The sequence below is a fragment of the Elephas maximus genome, chromosome 6 (assembly GCF_024166365.1).
Source record: "Elephas maximus indicus isolate mEleMax1 chromosome 6, mEleMax1 primary haplotype, whole genome shotgun sequence".
Classification (NCBI taxonomy): Eukaryota; Metazoa; Chordata; class Mammalia; order Proboscidea; family Elephantidae; genus Elephas; species Elephas maximus.
The window spans coordinates 65303292-65327752 of NC_064824.1; the positions used below are offsets into that span (position 1 = coordinate 65303292).

At 36.9% G+C, this 24461-nt stretch overlaps 1 protein-coding gene across 1 annotated transcript in view; it reads left to right on the forward strand.

Moving 5' to 3' along the window:
- The window catches only part of XIRP2 (xin actin binding repeat containing 2), a 78322-nt gene that overhangs the window by 38273 nt on the left and 15588 nt on the right, over positions 1-24461 (forward strand). The window contains exons 4-6 of the mRNA XM_049887364.1: positions 22530-22640; positions 23008-23083; positions 24205-24338. Of these exons, the coding sequence (XP_049743321.1) occupies positions 22530-22640; positions 23008-23083; positions 24205-24338 (321 nt within the window). The remainder of the gene's footprint in view (positions 1-22529; positions 22641-23007; positions 23084-24204; positions 24339-24461) is intronic.

Below are 24461 nucleotides of genomic sequence, written 5' to 3' on the forward strand. Positions count from 1 at the left end.
GTAGGTTATTATTATAAGAAATAACCATGTCTTTATGAATGTGGAATATTAACTAACATGTGTGAGAATAATAGAAAACCATGCACCAGAAGTCGGAGTATCTCCATGACTCTGGGCATGTAGAAACCTCTCTGAACCTCAGTTTAATTGTCTATCTTTAGACATATTAATAATATCTGATAATTCCACGAAGAATGACTAAACCTAAGCCATAATGAAATGCAACATAAATCCAATATAAAGGAGATGTTTGTAACAATAAACCAATAAACATCATGTACTAAATGTCCACTGTTTGCAGAAGAAGGAGCCCTGGTGGCACGGTGGTTAAGTGCTCAGCTGCTAACCAAAAGGTGGCGGTTTGAACCCACCAGCAGTTCTGCGGGAAAAAGATGTTCCTGTCTGCTTCCATAAAGATTACAGCCTTGGAAACCCTATGGGGAAGTTCTATTCTGTCCTTTAGTGTCTCTACGGCTCGGAATTGACTCGATGGCAATGGGTTTTTGTTTGTTATATGCAAAAGTCTGTGGGAAAAAAAAAATCATGTTGTCTTAGAAAATTAAATGGCTTTTTACTCTGTAATCTTTACCAGGAATTTGAGATAAATGTCATATTTGGTTGTAGAGGGGCCATGTAAAATAATCAAAGTTTTAGACATTCACTTGAACTTTTAAAGCTGTCTAAATGCAGTCTAAAAATCACGACTTTTATCACCAGGGATTGAGGATAAATTGTTTGCTAGTAGAGTCAGGTAGTTAATTCTGTCCCTACCTCGGCTATTGTCGACTTTGATAGTATTCTCAGTCTCTTGTCTTATTGAACGTACTTGAGATTTATCTTTCTGCTCAGTCTGTCCTTGGCCGAAAATATTTATTTTGTTCATATATAGAAATTAATATTAATTTTGAAATCAATTTTAGTTAGAGTTAAAAGAACATTTGTTTTGGATTTGTGACAATACTTAATGTCACAATTAGTAATAATTTCATAGGTATAATAATTAAGTCCAATATGCCCCTTTCCTTCCTAATGTGTTGAAATCAGATGTTTCAGGGTAATTAGCTATTTGGTAAATGTTTGTCTGGGAGATCAACAATTGGGCTAAAAATTTTTTGAAAATTAAGCTATCTTGAGGTTAAATATGCCTTGTTTGCTGATTGCTCAGACTGTCTTATACCTACTGAAAAAGAGGTTCAGAAATAGGAAAAAAAAATGGGGGACAAAATATAAGAGCATGTCTTTGTGCCAGACATTTAAAACTGTGGATGATGTTCTATTTAGACATTCTAGACCATGTCAGGCTTTATGTTTCTAACAGCAATATCACTGCTGGTCTATGAAATATCCTTATGGAAATTAGAAAAAGGAGCCATTCTGGACAATTGCAGCCCGGGGGCAGTGGTGCGAGGGTGGGGGGCCAGGGTCAGCTGCTTCAAAGAATGGTCTGGAGAACTTTATTAGGTGGCTCTGGTAGGTAGCATTGTTTTTAAACATCGACAATTTAGATTTTACTTTTCAAAACAGCCTTTAGTGTTTTCAATGGCTATGAATGAAATTCAACCCTCATTAAGGGATTATAAACCAGTCAGCATGTCTCCTGTTGATTTTTAGTTTAGAAATATCACATCGGCATTGTTTATGATTTTGCCATAAGATTGAGCTGTCAGCATCCTACGCCGATGAAAAACAGTAGTAGGTTCTTAACGTTAGAATGGAAAGGACTACTTAAAGAGGGATGTTTTTAATCTGTCCACTACATCCAGGCTCCAGAGGGGGAGAAAGTTACATTATGATTAACCCATTTCTTCACTCTGAAGAGAGTGTCTGGGAATATCTTGGAGCAGGCATTAGAATAAATGTGTTATTGGTGTGAAATTGCCATCAGCTCTTTTCTGAGTTCATTTTCACTTGCCCATACAATGGCTTCTGTCTTGCTCTTTAGGAATGTTCTCCTTCTCCTTCTTCATCTTCCTTTTTAACAGCTTTATTGAGATATAATTTGCATGCCATAAACATCTTCTGTTCTAAGTATACAACTCAATGGTTGTTTAGTATGTTTACAGAGTTGTTCAGCCATTGCCACCATCTAACTTTATTTATATTTTTATTGTACTTTAGATGGAGGCTTACAGAACAAACTAATTTCTCATTAAACAGTTAGTACACGTATTGTTTTATGACATTGGTTAAGAACCCCATGACACGTCAAAACTCTTCCTTCTGACCTTGGGTTCCCTATTACCAGGTTTCCTGTCCCTTCCTGCCTTCTAGTCCTTGCCCCTGGGCTGTTGTGCCCCTTTAGTCTTGTTTTGTTTTATGGGCCTGTCTAATCTTTGTCTGAAGGGTGAACCTGGGGAGTGACTTCATCACTGAGCTAAAGGGTATCCAGGGATCATACTCTTAGGGTTTCTCCAGCCTGTCAGACCAGCAAGTCTGGTCTTTCTTTTTGAGTTGGAATTTTGTTCTACATTTTTCTCCAGCTCTGTTTGGGACCCTCTATTGTGACCCTTGTCAGAGCAGTCAGTGGTGGTAGCTAGGCACCATCTTAGCCTGGTAGAGGCTGTGGTAGATATGGCCCATTAGTCCTTTCGACTAATCTTTCCCTTGTATGTTTAGTTTTCTTCATTTTTCCTTGCTCCTGAAGGGGTGAGGCCAGTGGAGTATCCTAGATGGCGGCTCACAGGCTTTTAAGACCCCAGATGCTGCTCACCAAAGTAGGATGTAGACCATTTTCTTTTTAAACTATGTTATGCCAGTTGAGCTAGATGTTCCCCAAGACTATGGTCTTCACAGCCCTCAGCCCAGCAATTAAGTCCCTCAAGGAGTTTGGATGTGTCTATGGAGCTTCCATGACCTTGCCTTGTACAAGTTGTGCTGGCTTCCCCAGTATTGTGCACTGTCTTACCCTTCATCAAAGTTACCACTTTTCTATTGTCTATTTAGTGTTTTTCTATCCCCAGTCCTCGCCTCCCTCGTAACCATTTAAAAATTGTTTCTTTTTGGGTGTAAACCTTTTCATGAGTGTTTACAGTAGTGGTCTTATACAATATTTGCCTTTCTGTGATTGACTTACTTCACTCAGCATAATGCCCTCTAGATTCATCCATGTTATGAGATGCTTCACAGATTCATCATTGTTCTTTATCGTTGTATAATACTCCATTGTGTGTATGTACCATAGTTTGTTTTTTTTTTTAATCCATTCATCTGTTGATGGGCATCTAGGTTGTTTCCATCTTTTTGCTATTGTGAACAATGCTGCAATGAACATGTGTATGTGTATATCTATTTGTGTGATGGCTCTTATTTCTCTAGGACATATTCTTAGGAGTGGGATTGCTGGATCATATTGTATTTCTATTTCTAGCTATCTAAGGAAGTGCCACATCATTTTCCAAAATTGTTGTATCATTTTTGCATTCCCACCAGCAATGCATAAGAGTTCTCGATCTCCCTGCAGCCTCTCCAACATTTGTTATTTCCTGTTTTTTTTATTTGTGCCAGTAATACTGGGGTGAGAACCACCATCTAACTTTATAACATTTCCATAAGCCCCAAAAGAAAGGCTGTGCCTATTAGCAATCTAGGACTTCCCTTCTTTGTGTTGTATTCTTACACTCAGAGTTTGACTTTCATCTTCCCACATGAATTTAGTCTTCCTTTTCTTTGCCCCATATTTATATAGTACTGAGGACTCTTTAGGTATGAATTATGAAGTCCTGGAAACCTCTTTCCTTCTGGAGTTGCTTTTTTTTTTTTTCCTTTTTCAGTGGCTTTAGCAGAGAAGAGCAGATGGCGCTCCAAATATTTTAGAAGTAGTCAATGCATTACGGTGCTTAGGTAATTGCCTTCATGTGAAAATTGGTGCGCTGAATCCATGTCAAGAATCTAAAGTGTTCCTGACCTTCACTCCCTGCGGACGGCTCTGGTGCAGACCAGTTGGGAGCTGCATGAGGGTCTTTATCTCCCTGCGTACATCTGCTGTTGCGAAGTCCTCGTGCAAATAGCAGTCAGGAAGATGGTGCGGATTTGGAGCAGTCCCTGGGCAATGTCACGTTGATAGAAAGCATTTTTGACAGCTTGTAACAGCTAGAAAATAATTATGGGTCACCTTTAAAGATTCAAAAACACACAGATGCCAGATTATATCAGTTACCAGCTACCCTGGTGGTGTAGTGGTTAAGTGCTACGGCTGCTAACCAAGAGGTCGGCAGTTGGAATCCACCAGGCGCTCCTTGGAAACTCCATGGGGCAGCTCTACTCTGTCCTATAGGGTCCCTATGAGTCAGAATCGACTTGACGGCAGTGGGTTTGGTTTTTTGGTTTAGCTAACTAAATATATTTTTATTGACAAACTTTCCATATTGCAAGCATTTCCCATATAAGTGCATTATACCCACCTTGAGCATCCTGTCAGTGGTTTAAACCTACCGGCTGCCCCACAGGAGAAAGATGTGGCAGTCTGCTTCCATAAAGTTCTACTCCCTTCTATACAGTTGCTATGTGTTGAAATCGACTCGACGGCAATGTGTGATTTGGTAGGCTCCAGATTCAGACGGTCTGGATTGTAATCCCTTGAGTCAGCCACCTCATTTCTTCTGTAAAATGAGCATAAAGTAACAGGGTTTTTTTTTTAAGAGTAAAATAAGATAGTCCACATAAAGTTCTTAGTATAATGCCTGCGGTGTATTAATTGTTCCATAAACACCAGCTATTACCATAGGAGTTTGCCACTAAAGCCAGGAAGGAGTGTAATCAAGTGGTAATTATTCTCAAGATAGTCTATGATTCATAAACATTTTATGGATTATGTAAAAAGACAAAGAAAGACTGCATTGTTTTGTGCCTCAAACCTTAATTTACTTTTCAGTTCTTTGGCCCTGGGAGACAGTTTGCCAGGAGCTCCGTAGGTAATTAAAGATTGGTTTAAAATTAACACACCTGTATATGCCTTTTACCCATGTTGGTATGGACTAATCAGTTACTTTAGTGTAGATTTTTAAAATTATTATAAAAGGTCTTATTTTGAGGGAAAAGTGCTCAACACTGACCCCAGGAAATAACAAGATGAGCTGTACCTCTCCAAAGGCTGAGGAGAGGAATATGCACAGAACATAGATTATACAACTATGTCACAGCCCCAGCATACCATTATGAATAAAATTTTGTTTTTTTAAGCCGGAACAAATGAATAGTATAGCATTTGCTTTTGAAGACTTTTTTTATTCACAGTATTGTGACGAGATGTACTGAGAGGAAAATAATATAATTAATATATGAATTGATTCAGGAAGGAGAGAAAAGGTTACACAGCGCGAATGAATGAGAGAAAGGAAGAGTTGAGAGTGTATTGGTTTTTCTGTTTCCACAAGTGTGATTTTTCAGAATGATTTAGTTGTAAAGAAGAGAAAGGAAAATATTCGTGAGGCGAAAAAATTACCTCATGACATTTTCTGGTTTGTGCAGTTGAAACAAAAATAAATACAGCGAATGCCTGTTCAACATACAATTATGTATAAAAACTAAGAAATAAGGGCCCCTCTTTGCCAGAGATGAGAGATTGTTGGTTCGGTGGTAGAATTCTCACCTTCCATGTGGAAGACCCAGATGAGTATCCCAGCCAAAACAACTCCTGCATAGCTACCACCCATTTGTCAGTGGAGGTTTCTGTGATTCTATGATGCTGAACCGGTTTCAGCAGAGCTTCCAGACTAAGACAGGCTAAAAAGACTAAGGCACCTGGTGATCTACTTCCAAATATCAGCCAATGAAAACTCTGTAGATCACAATGATCCGCTCCACACCATTAGTGCAGATGGCCCAGGACCCGGCAGCATTTTGTTCCATCGTGCATGGGGTTGCCATGAGTCAAAGGCTAACTTCAACAGTGGAGAGTAACAACAACATTTGCCAGAGAACTATTTCTATTGGTTTGACACATGCAATCATTTTCCAGATAGGTAAAGTTGACATTTACACCTCCCACTGGCTCAGTGATCATTTAAACTGTGACCTGGGTCTCTGGGAAAACTCAAGCACTGAAAGCAGCACAAAGCTTGTCCCTAAGAGGTTCATAAGTAAGGTCTAAGTGACTGGACTTAACTATCCTCATTCTGTTTAAGATTAAAACTCTGATATACAAATCTTTCACTTCTTTTCCCTTCCAAACCCAGGCCCTGTAAGCTGTTTATCCTCTACAGCTCTTTTCACAGTGCTTATCACTGAGTGGGCTTTGGTGATGAAAAAAACACAATAATCCTTACTCCAGAAGCAGAAGACCAAGGTTTTGCTTTAAAAAAAAACAAACCCACAATGTCCTCAACCAGTTATGCCCTGTAATACCTATGCAGCCAGATCTTCATGAGCTGGCTTATTCAGAATTCAGTTGGTTGGACCAAGGTTTTGCTTAAAAAAAAAAACAAACCCACAATGTCCTCAACCAGTTATGCCCTGTAATACCTATGCAGCCAGATCTTCATGAGCTGGCTTATTCAGAATTCAGTTGGTTGGATTTCTGTATTAACCAAAACGTCCTGGTTCCTGGCTATACCGTGTAGCAAACCAGCTTTGCTGTACACGAGTAAATCAGTTTTCTATTCATTTCAGCAAGAAGTGGAAATGCAAACTCTGATCCAATTCTGAGTTGTAGATCCATATTTCACGAACTGAGTTTTTTCCTCCACTGTTACGTTGAAAACTAGCTCTGTCACGCCCATGATGACCCATTACCTTATTGCTTTTCAAACCTGTGTCCCCGGCACAGCTGCCTTGCCACTTTGCAGCTTTGCTCCTATTTCTCGGGCTCTCTCTCTCTTCCTACCCACCTCCACCTTCCTATGGCTCTGTAGGTCCTGGCAGAATTCCAAGTTCTCTCCTACAGAAATCAAATCGTTGGAATTATATTTTGTGAAAAATTCCTCACTCAAGTTGTGAACTAAGTTAACTGCATTTAGAACTGCCTACGCCTATTATACATAACTACAGAGGAAACAAAAGCAAAAACACAAACAAAACCACGTGAGAACTTGTACTTCTCAGAATGAAAGGTAGAAAGCCCTCTCTCTATACAACCCTGACAAGGCCCTAAATCTTCCCCTGTCTCCATAAAGGCCTGCATGAGCCTAATCTGTCTAGAAATGCACACTCTTCACCAAGCCCTCACTCCCTGCCTCTACTCCAGACTTCTCTGGGTTGTGTTGCAAGAATTGTGGGCTGAGGGAATGGGGGCCCGGTAAGTCCTCTACTTGCTGGTTTCCACTCAGTTTAGACCTGAAGCTGGACATCTTTTCATAGCCTCTAGCATATCACCTCCTACTTCTACCCTGACTAGATAGGATTTAGAATCACATCACCTTCCCTGTTAGGCTGGGACCTGGACTCTCAGTGGGCATGCCAGTCATCTAAACTTTCAGCGAGGTACCCAGACAGCTCAGGTAATTCTGATTTAATTGCTCTGGAATGTGGTCGAGGGATCAGGGAAGGCTATAGGTCTCCAGGTGATTCTAATATACATCAAAGAACAGGACAGTGCAAACATAAGCCAGGATTTGTTAGCCTCGAGATGATCACTCTCCAGGAGTAGTAAGTATGGTATGCACCGGCTTGCACTGAGCAAGGTACGCATGGGCTAAATTGTGTTTACTTGCTAATCTGTGCTGAGCAATTTCACATGGGTTTGACCACATCTTTGATGTGGTGAGGGACAGTGAAATTGTGCCCTGCAGATTGATGGGCAGGCACAACTGGCCCGTGTGCACCTTGCTTACTAGGTAATCCAGCCCTGTCACTCCCTCTTAGTTTCTGATCTGAAGCATGTTATCTGCCCGCCCCATTCTGTCCTCCCCCTGATAACAGGGCCCTTCTGCTTATGTGACATTTTCCTTGAGATTCCTACTGCTTTCAAAGAATAGAACAGGTACTATGGAGAATGCAGAGAAAACAAGGGCTTGAACAATTCATGGTGAAAATAAACAATCAGCTCAACAACCAGTTTACTAGTACCTCAGACTCAACTCCTTTCCTAATGGCAGATAGTATTGAAATTGTGGAAATATATACATATATACTTGAATATATATGTGTGTATATGTATGTGTGTGTGTGTGTATATGTATATATACATACAGGCACAAAGATATATTCTAATATAACATTATATTAGAATTTAAAATAGGCTAAATAATAGAATGATATAAATAAACTAGTTAAAGCTATATTTGAATATTAAAAATAAAAGAACAATAGGATCAATAAAATAAGTAAATTGGTTTAGGCCAATTTTATGTGCCATTAATTCATTAAAACTGAAATTTAACTCATTAATTATTGCAATCTTCTACTTTAAAAATAATGAATTTCGTGAGATTATGTAATGTCTCTTGGGTCTATACCTTTGGTATTTCTACAGAAATTATATTGTTTTTGAAAAACACACGAATTCACTTAGTTAAAAAATGGTAAATTTCATTAATTTACCATTTCATTAATTTCATTAAAGAACATAACAAACATGCTCACAGTCATTTGGCTGTTTATGTAACTAAACCAGTGCGTGGTCTTCCCCTGAGTTACAAGGCGTGTCCATAAAATATAATAAGACTGTCTTCCAGGATCCACGAACATCAATCACATTACCTTATAGCCATACACTGTAACTCTCAACCTTTTCTGTCCCCAAATGAACCTGATGGTAATTGCTGTCTGCTGAGGCATGACCATAAAATCTCAGTCATGGGGCCTTTGCAACTTCCAATTTCTGTATCTTTCTGTAGAACCCATTGGTATATGAGTTATCCTGCTAGTGCGTAGAGGGATTCTGTCCTTCCTCTTTCGTGGAAACCCTGCAGCCATGTCATGCATAATTAGAAGACAACACTCATTCTAACCCCCATACTCTGAAGGCTTGGGCAAAATGTTTGTCTGAGTCTTTTGTGGAAACAGTATTTTCTTGGTGAAATTGTGCAGTATGTACAGGGCATGCATTCAGCCTGGATTTCTTTACTCTGCTAAGAAAAGCTAAATGAACTAGTATGTCTGGTTACTTGGAGAGGTTTCGAAAAGTAACATAGATAGGGAAGGCACTCTGGCACCGTCTCTCAGGGAAGCAGGTCCTCAGTGGACTGTATCAACATCTATAAGTAAAAACGTGTTACAAGCACAGAATCGGTGCTTTTTAAAAATCCTGAATGGGTTGCTTTTCTATGATTCATCTTACTTTTTTTTCCCAAAATAGAATTTGTAGGAGTGATGTTTACCCCAGTGATGGGAGTACCACTACCACAGTTCCTCTTCTTCCTGACAGTGTTGTGAGTCTCCTGTTTCTATAAACCTGTTTGTTCTTATAGAATCTATTTTCAATTTCATTTACAAAAGGCAAGTGCACTTACAGATATAACCTTCACTCTTTTAAAATAAACTGAGTTGGGACTGCTTTAGGAAAAAGGAACGTTGTCTTTATCACAGAGACCCAAGTTTTTGAGAAAATAATATCTGGACGCTTTCCCCAAAGACACAAGATCATAAGAAAGAGGTTTCAGTTTATGTCATCTCTGCTTGGACAGGTGCTCTTGAGAAGTATTTGATGGTGATACTGATGTAAAATAGAGATATTTTGACATAATGGACTTTTATATTCTCTTTTATGGGAAGGATATAAATTCAATGGAAAGCTGGAGTAAAAAAACACATTTGTGGAGCCCTTTCTTCAATCTGAAGTCTCTGACTAGTTTAGAAATACAAGTGTGTTTTTTGTATAATTCCATTTAGCAGGATTCTCAAATATACAGGTAATGTTTGCTAATTTACTAATTAAATTTACCTTTTAAAAATGTCAAAATGGAACAGCAAGCTAGAGAATTTTATGTTCTTGGATTTTGCTAATTTGTAAGGAGCAAGGAAAATTATAATAACAAAAGAACCATTAGCATTATAAAATCATTATGCTTTCCGAAGTTAGTGAAATCTGCAAAATGTTTTTTTCCACGCAGTTATTTTTATGAGAATGGGTATTTTCTGGAAGCATTTGACATCGGAGGATACTATTAGCTCTTTCTGCTTCTTTTGGGTCTGTATTTCTCAGAATAAACCCATCCTCATGGGTCTTTGAAAATGATTGGATTAAATCAAGCTCGTCTACTCTTCTGCATGTTTATTTACTTATTAATTTGTATAATTACAAACACATTAACATGCTAAAAGGAAGAACACAAGGCCTGAGAAAAGTGGGGAGCATTAAGAGGTTCTGTCTTTGCCACCATTTGATAGCAGAGATACATTTTGAAAATTATTTTTTCCAACATCTTTCCTAATCTCAACATCGCAGAACAAAGAGGAAGATTACAACTTTTTCTAACAGCCTTTTCTTAGGTTTGTTCTTTATCGCTCTCTGTCCTGAGCAGCCGACATAAGTATGGTGAGGAGCTAGTTGTTTTCCATCTCCTGTCAATCTGGAGGCTACTTCATTTCTGACCCCAGCAGGAAGATAGTGCACCTTATACACCAGTCACTAGCTGGAGACCAACAGGGGGAGCCAAGAACTCAATCTTTCTTATCCCCCTGTAAATACCACTGCCCTCCAGAGGCATCATTGCATTCTGCTGTGAAATTTAAATTTTATTCCTTGTTCTCAGAGTACAAATTAAAATAATCTAATGCTACAATTCATATTGTATAATGTTTAGAAACACTTTGGGGGCTTAGATGAAGTCAGAATTTTAGGCCGAGGTGTAATTTGTGAGCCTTTTATCATAAAATTTTCGTGTCATCATTCTAAAAATAAAAACAAAGTCCTCCAAAATAATATTTTATTTTATGTTATTATTTTTTGGTGTAGAAGTGAAACATTTTATTTCCCCTACCTTCTTCACTTTTTCTAGATCTTCTATTATTACATGGAGCCCTGGTGGTGCAGTGGTTAAGAGCATTATTGCATAGGGAATTATGAGACCCAAAACAAAAACCCACTGCTGTCAAGTCAATTCTGATTCATAGCAACCCTGTAGAACAGAGTAGAACTGCCCCATAAAGTTTCCAAGACTGTGAATCTTTATAGAAGCAGACTGCCACATCTTTTTCCCATGGAGCAGCTTGTGAGTTCTAACCACGGACCCTTCGGTTAGAAGTCGAGTATTTTAACCACTGCATCACCAGCTTTCTTAGTTATGAGAAAGTATATCATTAAGTCTGAGCACAGAAAATAGAAAAGGAAAAGCAACAATCTGAGGGTAGGGAGCTTGAAAAAATATGGACTAGAGAATTATACAAACAAAACTTTTTTTTTTCTATATCGGAATCAAACGGCAAGTATGTTGATTTCCTCCTATGAAAATAGTGGTGAGACAGATGATATCATTTCATACAAAATGCGGGTTAAATTAGTACTTAACTATAGTGATCGTGAGTTCTGTGTTTGGCATCTAAGCACACTAAATCTCTTCTTATAATTTTGAGATACATGATCAAATATTTGTCTTTTACTATTTTTTTGGTTTATACCTGAAGTAAGTTTTAGAGCTCCTTCTACTCAAGTCCTGTTTGAACCTCATCTGTGCTGACCCATCATTAAAAAACAAACTCAATCTTCAGTCAAGAGTCTGTGTGTTTTTCAGCAATTGGGTGGGTGTTCTGCTCTTTAAAAGATGCTGGGATTGGTGTAACTTAATTGGAAAGAAATCCAGTACTGATCAAACAATAACAAAATAAAAACGATACACCCTTAAATTCCATTTTTTCAGGTTTATTTCTATAAATATATAGGAGTTCAATGGTTCAATTTTTTTTAAGTTACTGATAGCTAATTTTACATAAAAGGAAAGTTTTGAAGCATTTACTTAGAGCAAATAATTTTGTCCTTTTTTTTTTTAAGAACCTCTTTCTAGCTTTGGGAAACCTCAAATGTCTGACACTGATTTTTGTATTTGTTGAATCTTTGCACATGATGACCTACATTATATTAACAGAAAAGGCATTTCATGGAACCGCCAACTCTAACGGAGAGAGAGAAAAATGCTTAGCTACGTGATATATTAGTGAAAAGGATATTATGGTGAAAGACTCAATAATTTTTTAAGAATTAATACACAATAAAAATTACTGGGCATGATTTATTTATACACAATATAAATAAATAGCCCTGAAATGTCTTGTTTGAACAGATAACTTTGCAATGCTTAGATCAGAGCCAAATCTGTTTTATTGTTTTTCCTTCTTATTTGAATTTTATGTAAGTATTTAAAATGTCACTTCTCTCAGTGAAAAAGACTGATGACCATCAATGCTCATATAGGCAATGAAAGAAGCAGGCATTTTGTATAGTAGGAACTCTTTATAACACTGCCTCAAAGTCTTCATACATGTACTTGCAATGTCACATGAAACGTACCTTGTCACACAGGGGATGCTATGAGTTAAAATCGACTTGACAACAAATAACAATAGAGATTATTCAAGTGTGAAGGGCTGTCTTAGTCATCTAGTGCTGCTATAACAGAAATACCACAAGTGAATGGATGGCTTTAACAAGGAGAAATTTATTCTCTCACTGTCTAGTAGGCTACAAGTCCAAATTCAGGGCCTCAGCTCCAGGGGAAGGCCTTCTCTCTCAGTCAGTTCTGGAGGAAGGTCCTTGTCATCAGTCTTCTCTTGGTCTGGGAGCATCTCTGCTCAGTAACCTCAAGTCCAAAGGACGCACTCTGCTCCCAACACTGCTTTCTTGGTGGTATGAGGTCCCCCTGTCTCTCTGCTTGCGTCTCTCTTTTATATCTCAAAAGAGATTGGCTTAAGACACTACCTAATTTTGTAGACCTCATCAACATAACTGCTGCTAATCCATGTTATTACATCATAATGATAGAATTTACAACACATAGGAAAATCACATCAGAAGATAAAATGGTAGACAATCATACAAGGGAATCATGATCTAGCCAGTTTGATAGACATTTTGGGGGGACACAATTCAATCCATGACAAGGGCTCCCGAAAAATGGTGGACGTTCTGTCCTTTAAAGAGCACTGGTATTGACATAACTTAATTGGAAAGAAATCCAGTACTGATTAAACAGTACATCCTTTATCAATTTCATTATAAGACTTGACTTGTGTTTCCTACTACGCTGTCCATTATCAAAACAAATTTTGTATTTTAACTGGTTTCCATTTGGTTAAGAAGACTCCAGTGTGTGTGTGTATATATATATATATATATATATTTAGCAGAGGCAATTGACTCTTTTCATTCTTTCTGACATTTGAACCTCCTTCTCTACTGGAGAAATTCACCAACCAATAAGGCAGAATCACCCTCCACCATGAGAAGCTCAGAATACTGTATACTCCCTTTATTAACCTCCCTTGTTATCTAAAGTCCAGGATTATGAATTAGACTACACCAAACAGACACCTCCAGTTCAGGCTTTGAATAGCAACATAAGAAGCAGGGACCATGCAGAGTCAATTTTGGTGGCGACTAGTGGCAAGGTATTAGTGCCATCCGTCCAATTTCAAGAAATAGCTATTCTGGAAGCAATATCTGGTAGACAGTATTGATGGCACTGACAGCGAATGTGTCTAGTGCCTAATGGCAGCAGCAAGGGTGCATTCACCAGACAGTGCTGCAAATGTATTCTGGAATTCTTGTTGGTACCAAGCTTCCAAATCTTGTTTCCTGGTCTCCTGGAGATTCTGTGAAATACTCTCCCACCCCACCTCCATCCAATGGCTCTTTAATAAATTCTCTTTTCTGTTTGAATTTGTCAGATTCCAATGCTTAAAATTGGGAGGGGTGACATAAAAAGATAAATAATCTACAAATTCTAACTTTATTATCTAGATGATAGTACTACAACAGTACCTTTTAGGAAAAGAGTAAACGTGGAAAGAATTGTATAATAGTAGATTTAATTCCTGTGAATTTACTGTTCACTAGATATCAGTTCATGAAAGACAAACCATGGAAAAGCTGAACAAGCTACCACAAAACCATTCTCTGGCCATGTCCCTACAGAATATTTCCATTTTCGAGGGACAGGATTGGTTTGGAAGAGTCATAATATGTACAGGCTCCTTTGCTTATCTCTCTGTGAGTAAACTGCCCAAATCCATTACTTCCCTGGTGGAGAAAAAAAAAAAAAATTAGTAGTTGGGACTTGCTTCTTCTTTAATTTCTGGGTTTAATTCCACAATGAAATTCCCTGATAAAATTGTAAAATCCATTGATACAATTATTGACATAGCCACGATCTACTTTCATTCAATCTTTTTTTTCCCCCTGTGCCTACTACTGTATCCTGACTTACTAAGAAAATGTCTGACACAAAGTAAACCTGCAATACATTTTGTTATGTAAAGAGAGCAAATATTAATACAGCACTTACTGTAAACCAGGTAACATGTATTAACTTGGCTTTTCCTCAGAACAACCTTCTGAGATAGCACTGTTATTCCCATTTCTAAGACAAAGAAACTGAAGTGTAGATAGTCTAAGTAACTGGAAAAAAGAAAGTTAGGTAAATGTGATTCTATCCCAGGTAGCCTGACTCCAGGGTCTATGCCCATATTTATTTATTTATTTTTAATTCAGCTGATGATCCTTAAGCATCTACCATATGTTAGGCACCAGAAGTACCATGATGAATACGACACTATTTTTGCCTTCAAGGAGCTCTACGTATCAGGGAGAAAGACATAACAAATGATAACAAGTGCAATATGGTAGATTCTATGGTAGAAAATTAAATGAGGTTCATGGGGACACAAGGAGGTTGTAACACACTTTGGTTACGGATGGTCAAGGAGAACACCTGAAAGTGAAGAATGCTTCAGCTGAAATTTGTGGTAATTTTCCATACATTTAAAATTGTATTTCAGGCAAAGGGAACAACATATGCAAAACGCAATATAAACAAACAAAAACTGTTGCCATCAGATCAATTTTCACTACTAGCAACCCTATAAGACAGAGTAGAACTGCCCCATAGGGTTTCCAAGGAAGGGCTGGTAGATTTGAACCGCCAACCTTTTGGTTAGCAGCCATATAGCATGATATATTTGTGAATATAAGGAGGAATAATTGAGACACGAAGCTGGTAATGTAGGCAGAGGCCAGGTAATGGAGAAAATTTTATGCCATTTTAAAGAATTTTTACTTTATTCTAAGGCACTAAGGCAATCATGAGCCACTGAAACATTTTAAACAGAGGAGTAAGATGAATACAGATGCATTTAAAAAGATTATCCTGGCAATATGGGACTGATATAAAGAAGGTCAAGATTAGATGGAGGAAAACTAGTTAGAAGACTATTAAAATGGTCCATATTAAATATATGAGTACTTAAATGGGTCAGAAGTTCTAGGGTGAAGAGGGTGTTGATTGAGGGGATATTGAAGGTAACGTTGTCAGAGTTTAGGAATCAACTGAATATTAGTGGAGGGGATAATAATGAAGAGGTAGACTTCTCTGTTTATCTATTTTGGTTTGTATTAATTAACATGAAGTACATGTTACATCTAATTTGTTTTTCTTCATTTAGAATATTTTAGTTCTTTTGCAAGTTTTTATCTTCAGTTTCACTGTCTTTAAGACTCTGTCACACCTTCTTTTGTTTTGATAAAACATAAACCTTTATGTTTTATTTATAGCCCAGTGCCTCTTTTGTCCTAAGATTTGTTTTTGTATCTATGTTGGATTTAAATATATATGAATGAAAGATATATCTTTCACATATATCTACAAAAAAAAAACTTCAAGAAGGCATCCTTTTTGGCAAATCAAATGTTTTTATGTAATTTGCTTTTTTAGTTTGCCAAGTATATGTTATTTATATAACTAATATGTTGGATGGCCCAGTTGAGAATTCATCTTTTATATGTTATTTTTATGAAACTTCACTATTTTCAAACTCTGGGATATGGCTGTATAAATAATACTTTTAGGAAAGAAGATGACAGTCAGAATTCTGATAGTTAAAGCTGGCATTGCTGATTCAGAATCCTCTCTTTGTGAAGGTAAACGCTTCAACTTTTAAATTATGTATTTTTATTTTAAAAGTCTAAGTTTTGCCCTTTATAGCTAAATACTCTTAATTTGAGTCAAGAAGGAATTGAAATTAGTAGAATCATGACACCTCTCTCGGAGATTTCTGTAATAAATCTGGATAACTCATGCATCTGTATATATCTAGAATTCTTGTCTCAAGGGAATTCCAAGTTAATGCTCCTTTTTTTTTTTTTTTTTTTAACTCCATTAAACACTGTGGAATACAGTTTTACTCCGATACACATGGGGTAGCCATGAGTTGAAATTGACTCAAGGGTAACTGGTTACTATTGAACCAAGTAAAATTGGAGTTTTGCTTATGAATGTATTGAGACATACAAAGAATCAGGACTTGCAACTGAGTTTGGACTTTCTTCTCCTTAATGTTCCCATTTATGTAAATTAAAAATGATGATGATGCATATTATCTTTCACTGTCACCAAAAATAGCTCAACTTTAAATTTTGTTGTCATAGTAATTCTGCTCAATGCATCTACTGCTGTTTCTTCATGGCTCTTGATAAGATGTCAGATTTATCAACTCAAGGAATCATAATAAATTCACAAAAAAAAAACAAAACAGAATACAAACTAGTTTGTTTAGCATGCAAAGACCTTTTTATGAAAAGGCTAATTTGAAAATATATTTTCTTATTTTAAAAGGTTCTTTATCTTTGTATATATGTTCGTTGCCTTTGTGTATTTATTTTCTTGGTACAGCTATCTCCTCACTGTGATGATGCCACCTGCTCTTTACAGCTCACAGGACTTCTCATATCCATCTATAGATGTTGTGATCACTTGCAAAATTTTCAAACATCCTCATCTGGAGTATATTTGTATAGTGATTGACATATTAATGTTATACACATCAGCTTCAGTAACTTCACCTCTCAAATATGAAAAATGTTCAGTATTAAAGACCATCAGCAGAAAAACCAAAAATAAATTCATAGGGACTATGCGGAAGAATCTAGAATCTCAATTTTTAAAACAGGTTTAAAATCATAAAATTTTCAGGCTTCTAGAAAAATTAAAAGCAGTTATTTGTCCATTCATTCACTCCTGTTTGATACATAGGCACCTACTATGTCCCAGGAAAGCTAAACATTGGGATTTAATGAAATAGACTCACAGTTTAGTTAAAGAATCCCTAAAACAAACCCATTGCCTTCCAGTGGATGCTGACTCCTAACGACCCTATAGGACAGAAGAGAACTGCCCTGTAGGGTTTTCAATGAGTGGCTAGTGAATTCACACTGCCGAGCTCTTGGTTAGCAGCTGAGCTCCTAACCACTGTACCACCAGAGGGTCATATTAGCAAATGATTACTGTGAAATGTAATAAAAGTCATAGCAGAGGTGTGTACTGGCAGTTTGGGGAAAACAACAACAGCATAAAGCAGGAATAGCTAACTCTGTATCGAAAAGTTAAGAAACATTTCAAAGAGAAAATGATTATGGAGCCAGACTTTCAAAGCTTAATACTGAATATGGAAAAGCCTTAATCTGAAGCTCAAATTTTTCTAGTGTCAGATTGTATACTTCAATTTTTTAGAATAAATTTAAAAATATATAAAGAAAGAGAATTCAGGGCAACAGAAAATATGTTTGAATTTGAATATATCTAAATCCAGACAAACACAATGTATCTACAACAAATTTCTTCTTTTTTTTTTATAGTGCTTTAGATGAAGGTTTACAGAATAAATTAGTTTCTCATTAAACAATTAATAGACGTATTGTTTTGTGAAATTGATTGCCAAACCCGCAACACGTCAACACGCCCCGGTTCTCAGCCTTAGCATCCCTGTTTCCATTCGTCTAGCTTTCCTGTTCCCTCCTGCCTTCTTGTCTTTGCGCTTGGGCTTCTGTGCCCATTTAGTATCATATATGTGGTTGAGCTACTTGTGTTATTGTTTGCTTTATGGGCCTGTCTAAGCTTTGGCTAATGGGTGAACCTCAGGAGTGACTTCAGTACTGAGTTAAAAGGGTGTCTGGGGGGCATACTCTTGGGGTTTCTCCAGTCTCTGTCCGACCAGTAAGTCTGGTCTTTTTTTGTGAGTTAGAATTTTGTGTTCTATATTTTTCTCCAGCTCTGTCCAGGATCCTCTATGGTGATTCCTGTCAGAGCAGTTGACGGTGGTAGCCGAGCACCATCTAGTTGTGCTGGACTCAGTCTGGTGGAGGCTGTGGTAGTTGTGGTCCATTAGTCTTCTCAAGTAATCTTTCCCTTGGATCTTTGGTTTTCTTCATTCTCCCTTGCTCTAGATGGGGTGGGACTAGTGCGGTATCTTAGATAGCGACTCACAAGCTTTTAAGACCCCAGAGACACTACTCACCAAAGTAGGATGTTAGAACATTTTCTTTATACACTATGTTACGCTGATTGAGCTAAAGGACCCTTAAGACCACGGTCCCTAGCCCTCAGCGCAGTAATTCAGTCCCTAAGGGAGTTTGGATGTATCTGTGAAGCTTCCATGACCTTGCCTTGGTCAAGTTGTGCTGACTTTCCCGTATTATGTACTGTCTTACCCTTCACCAAAGTAACCATTTATTTGTTATCTATTTAGTGTTTTTTCCTCCCCACCCCTCTCCTCCATCATAACCTTCAAAGACTGTTTCTTTCTGTGTATAAAACTTTTCATGAGTTTTTATAATAGAGGTCTCATACAGTATTTGTCCTTTTGTAATTGGCTTATTTCACTCAGCATATTACCCTCCAGGCTCATCCATGTTGTAAGATTTTTTGCAGATTCATCATTATTCTTTATTGTTGCATAGTATTCCATCGTGTATATGTACCATAGTTTGTTTATCCATTCTTCAGCTGATGGGCATTTAAGTTGTTTCCATCTTTTCGCTATTGTGAATAACATTGCCATGAACATGGGTATGCGTATGTCTATTCGTGTGATGGCTATTATTTCTCTAGGGCATACTCCTAGGAGTGGGACTGCTGGATTGTGTGGTATTTCTATTTCTAACTTTTTAAGGAAGTGCCATGTTGTTTTCCGAAATGATTGTACCATTTTACATTTCCACCAGCAGTGCATAAGAGTTCCAATTTCCCCACAGGCTTTCCAACATTGTTATTTTCTGTTCTTTTGATTCATGCCGCTAATGCCAGGGTGAGATGGTATCTTATTGTGGTTTCGACTTGCATTTATCTAATGGCTAGTGATCTCGAGTATTTTCTCATATCTGTTAGGCACCTGAATGTCTTCTTTGGTGAAGTGTCTGTTCATATCCTTTGCCCATTTTTTAATTGGATTGTTTGTCTTTTTGTTGTAGAGGTGTTGGATTTTCCTACTGATTTTAGAGATTAGACCTTTGTCAGATTTGTCATAGCCAAAAATTTTTCCCAATCTACAGGTTCTCTTTTTGCTCTTTTAGTGAAGTCTTTTGATGAGCATAAGTGTTTAATTTTTAGCACATCCCAGTTATCTTACTTATCTTCTCGTGTTTGTGTTTTTTCAGTTACGGTTTGTATCCTATTTATGCCATGTATTAGGGCCTCTAGCACTGACCCTATTTTTTCTTCTATGATCTTTATAGCTTTTGGTTTTATATTTAGGTCTTCAATCCATTTTTAATTAGTTTTGTGTATGGCGTGAGGTATGGGTACTGTTTCATTTTTTTACAGATGAGCATCATGTTGCCAGCACCATTTGTTAAAAAGACTGTCTTTTCCCCCCATTTAATGGACTCTGGGCCTTTTTTGAAGATCAGGTGACCATAGGTAGATGAATTTATACCTGGGTTCTCAATTCTGTTCCACTGGTTCATCTGTCTGTCATTGTACCAGTACCGGGCTGTTTTGACTACTGTAGCTGTATAGTCAACCACAAATTTCTATGCTCATCTTTAAAAGGAAAGAAATGATTATTTTTCTGATCCTTGAATCTATTGACATTTTTGCTGAGACAAACAATACATTTTTGTTGTTTATGTCTGTTTGACAAAGATAGAGATAACATTAATACATTATAACCCTTTCTATTCCTTTTTTTAATTTTATTAAAAATAAGATTAGTGATGGGTAAAATTGCTGAATTACTGGAATTGAGCATGGACCTCTGTTTTCTTCACCCTGGTGAGGGAGCTATCATCTACTATTTAGCCAGTCTTTCCTATACGGTACAGCTCTAATAGTCCCAGGGCTTCTTCAGAATGATCATGGTGCCCCATAATAAAGACCTTGTTACCTCTCAGGTTTCCACTCTCCAGTGTCTGTCTAAAAGACACTTCTGATTTCTTCAATGTGTGCATAAGAAAGCCACAGAATATCCTCATTGCATCTCTGTGGATGAAAAGACTTGCCACAGATGATAAGAGTTTCTATGCAAGGAGTTGTCATTTGTGCCCATTTATTTTCTTTTTTCTTTACAGTCTTCAATGGTTGTTATTCATCCCTCTTGCTTAACACTACTGATAGCCTTAAATAAAATTTGTTTATGGAAAGCATCTTTTTACTTCTGATTCTTTGAATTTAAAGCAAAGAGCATGGGTTATTTATTTTCTATACTACCTCTTGAGAAAGCAAACTACTTTTTTTTGTTGTTCTTTACTCTATCCCCAGTTCCTACGACATTACCTGGACCAAAAAAAGACTGATATTAATTTATTAATGAAAGTTTGCTATTTCATTCATTCATTGATTCATCATTCATTCAACCAGTGAACTTTTTCTTAACATAAACAGTGTTTTGAGCATGTTATCAAATATTACTTGCAATTTATGGATCATTAATTGACACTGGGAAACTAGTCTGCTAAAAAAAAAATTCATGGGTCGTAAATTTAATGAGACATAACCTATATTTTAAAATGTAAACCTACATTTGGCCTCAGTTCTTTGTAAGACATTTTGGGAGAGTATCAACTTTTTTCTTAGTTCTCCTTCTTGAAAATGTGTAATGAGATCAGACCATATTATATACTCCTAGGTAAACATCTGACTGCCCTCTAGGTTAATCAGAACGTTAACCCTGTATACCAAATACCTTCGGGGGAAGCCACATACTATAAGTGTGCAAGCAAAAACTCACAGTTTAATTCCCATGAATTAATTTGTTTTAAAGGATTGAGATTTGATTGCTTAAAATGAAAGCTACTCACTGGAAAAAAACAAAAAAAACAAAACTTTAGTGCTCCTATTTCAATAATAAAGCATCTTTGTTCACTTGATTATGCTCTACTAAGACAAATTAAAAGTAATCAGATCTCAAATATAAATTAGTCACATAAATATCAAGATTAAAGTGAATTAGCTACTTCAAAGTTCAAATGCATGCCTTCTAGTAAAAAGTCAGTAGTCTATATCCTTATTTTTCAAAGTTAAAATTTTAGCAGTGTGCCAACTGCTTCATCATATCAATCAATTAATCATATAATTGTATCAGAATCATAATCTGTCCTAAAAGCAGGATTGGATTACTTGAACAGGAGCTCTACGTTTCCAATTCAGCCAGGGTCACCTGTGCTTAGGTAACCAAAATTGTAAGTAGCCACGTGGGTGAAGACAGGGAGATAGAAACTAGCATAATACGGCCTGTTTATCTTAATAATTATGTTTAGTATTTATAGTCTTCTATTGAACTAGTCAGAATTGACTCGACAGCAGTTTTTTTTTTTTTATTGAACTCTGGATGTGTCGTCAAACTTGGTGAGCAATTTGAAGACTAGATCTATGTGTGACATAAAATTTTTTATTTACAAGCAGTAAAGAATATGTGTCTTCAAGGACCTGCATTTCTCTTTTTGAGTGTCATCTTTCTCACACTGGGTATAGATGCATCATTAACAGGTGTTACTTACCAAGGGTGAGGGGGTAGGCAGAATAATGGGTCCCCAAAGGTATCTATGCCCTAATCCTCAAAATATATGAATATGTAAGGTTTTATGGAAAAGGGAAATTAAAATGCAGATTAAGGCTGCGAATCAGTTGACCTTAAAATAGAGACATTATCCTGAGTTATCTGAGTCTGTCCAATGCAATCACAAGGGTCCATAAAAGTGAAAGAGGACACTGGAAGAGAGAATCAGAGAGATGGCAGCATGAGAATTAGACTTGATCTTACTGGCTTTGAAGATGGAGGAAGGGGGCCATGAGCCAAAGAATAAGGGAAACTTCTAGAAGTTTTAAAAGGAAAAAGATTCTGCCCTAGAGCCTGGATTCTTCCCTAAGCCTCCAGAAAGGAATGCAGCTCTGCCGACATCTTTAGCTGAGCAAGACCCCTTACAGATTTCTGACCTACAAAACTATAAGGTAATAAATTTGTTTGTTCTAAATCACAAAGTTGGTGGTGATTTGTTACAACAGCAACAGAGAAAATATACTGAGGACCCTTATTTATTTATTTAACTATTTATTTATTCCAGAAGCCTTTGTTATGGAAATTGCATTGATAAATAAAGTAATAAAATTCAGGCTTTCCCAAGGCATTATCTTACTTATTTGTTTGTTTATTTACTTATTTCTTTTTCTATTCAGGAGGTAATTGGTAGCAGCCAGGCCAATATTTCAAAAAGCAGCCAGGAAATGGAAGAAAATGAACAAAAAGCTTCCAAAACACGTGACACTGAAGTTCTTGGAACAGAAATGGTAACTACTTAGACAATACTTTTAGTTTCTTGAATCCTGTGAAAATTCTGACTGTGTCACAAGCATTTGTTTTTATTGTCCATTATGTATTTAGTGCCAATAAGTATCTTTCTTTTGGAGCTGACATTCCTTGAAATTGAAACACAAAACTGGCTCCCTCAAAATACAATCAAACTTCAGGTACCAATTCAAATATGTGGTGTTTTATCAACCCATCCATTAAAATAAATGCTGCAGGCTTAGTTAGCATTTCTCAGTGTGCACTGAAGTCTTATATGAAAATCACTGTGAGATGAAGAATATTGTTTTCAGTATGGAAATAAATCCCTTCTTACAATTATTTATTTAAAATTACCTTTAAACACAGGTCTCTCATCTTGAAAAGCACACGCAGGAAATAAACCAAGCTGCTTCTCATTTCCATCAATATGTTCAAGAAACAAGTAAGAGTCTTTTTTGTTGCTGTTTAATTTGGTAGATTATTTGGCCCCAGTGTAACCTTCTTCTACTGAAGTGTCTAAGTTTGAATGAAGGATGTCCAAAGCACATCCCTCCCACAGGGAGAGAAACCCTACTGATTATGACTCATCTCCCCAAAGGGCCGGGGTGGTATTTCTAAAAGTGATTAGGTTCTGTCTGTGGTAATAAATGCAATAACCTTCTAAAACAATTTATTGCCCGTCACCTTTATGATGTATTCATCCTGAAAGCCTAGAAAATGATAAGAATCTAACTACCCTGTATTGTTTTTTGCCTCAGGGACTTAGAATAAAACTTGATGTTTATCAAGCTCCCTGAGAATAGAATTGATATCTAGATTGTATTACTTTTAATAATAGATGTAAGCATGTTAAGTCCAGTGCCCCAACCTACAGATAAATGAGATTAGACTAGGGACAAATTTGTGCAGGTTTGCATAAGACAGGCATAATTTGTCTTGCCTATAAAAGGAGAATGAAAAGTTATGCTGTTCCCTGAAGAGCTGGAAGGGAAAATTTAAGGCATCTGTGACCAAAATATCCACCAGCCGCTCCTTGGAAACCCTGTGGGGCAGCTCTACTCCGTCCTTTAGGGTCACTATGAGTCGGAATCGACTCAACGGCAATGAGTTTGGTTTGTGGTTTTGGTTTTATGAGAAAATATTACTTGACTATATCTATATTTGGTTTTACTACTTAAGAAAGTAAGTCTTCCTTTTTCTGTCCTTCTGTATTCTTATAACTTTTTAGTTGTCTTCTTCCTGAGCATTAACGTAAAGCATGCTTGCAGAAAATTTGGAAAATATATACAATTAAAATCAAGAACAGTTTTTATCACTTACCCATTTCCATCTAGAGATAACTGCCAGTAACATTTCCCTTCCAAAATTTTCATACTATATTTTTCCTATATCTTCTTCATATGCCTAACTTATATAATTAAATAGTGCCATAGATATACATTTTCATATTGATTTTTCACTTAATGTATATTTTGAGAAGTAATCCATATCATCACAATTTCTTCTCAAACATCTTTTTTTTATTAGTAGCATAATATCCCTGGTGTTCTTTCCTACTTGTAGTCATTGATGCACCTGAGGATGAAGAGATTCCAAAGGTTTCAACTAAGTTTTTAAAAGAGCAATTTGAAAAGTCTGCCCAGGAAAAGGTCCTTTATTCTGACAAAGAGGCCACAATCCCAGCCAAGCAGATTAAGGTAAGGCGATTTCTCTAAAAAGAATCCTATTAATTGCAAAACCATAATGAGATGCATAGCATTTTCAAATTATTGAATATTTTAAGGTGGGTTTTCAATAAAAACATACCTGAACCAATACTC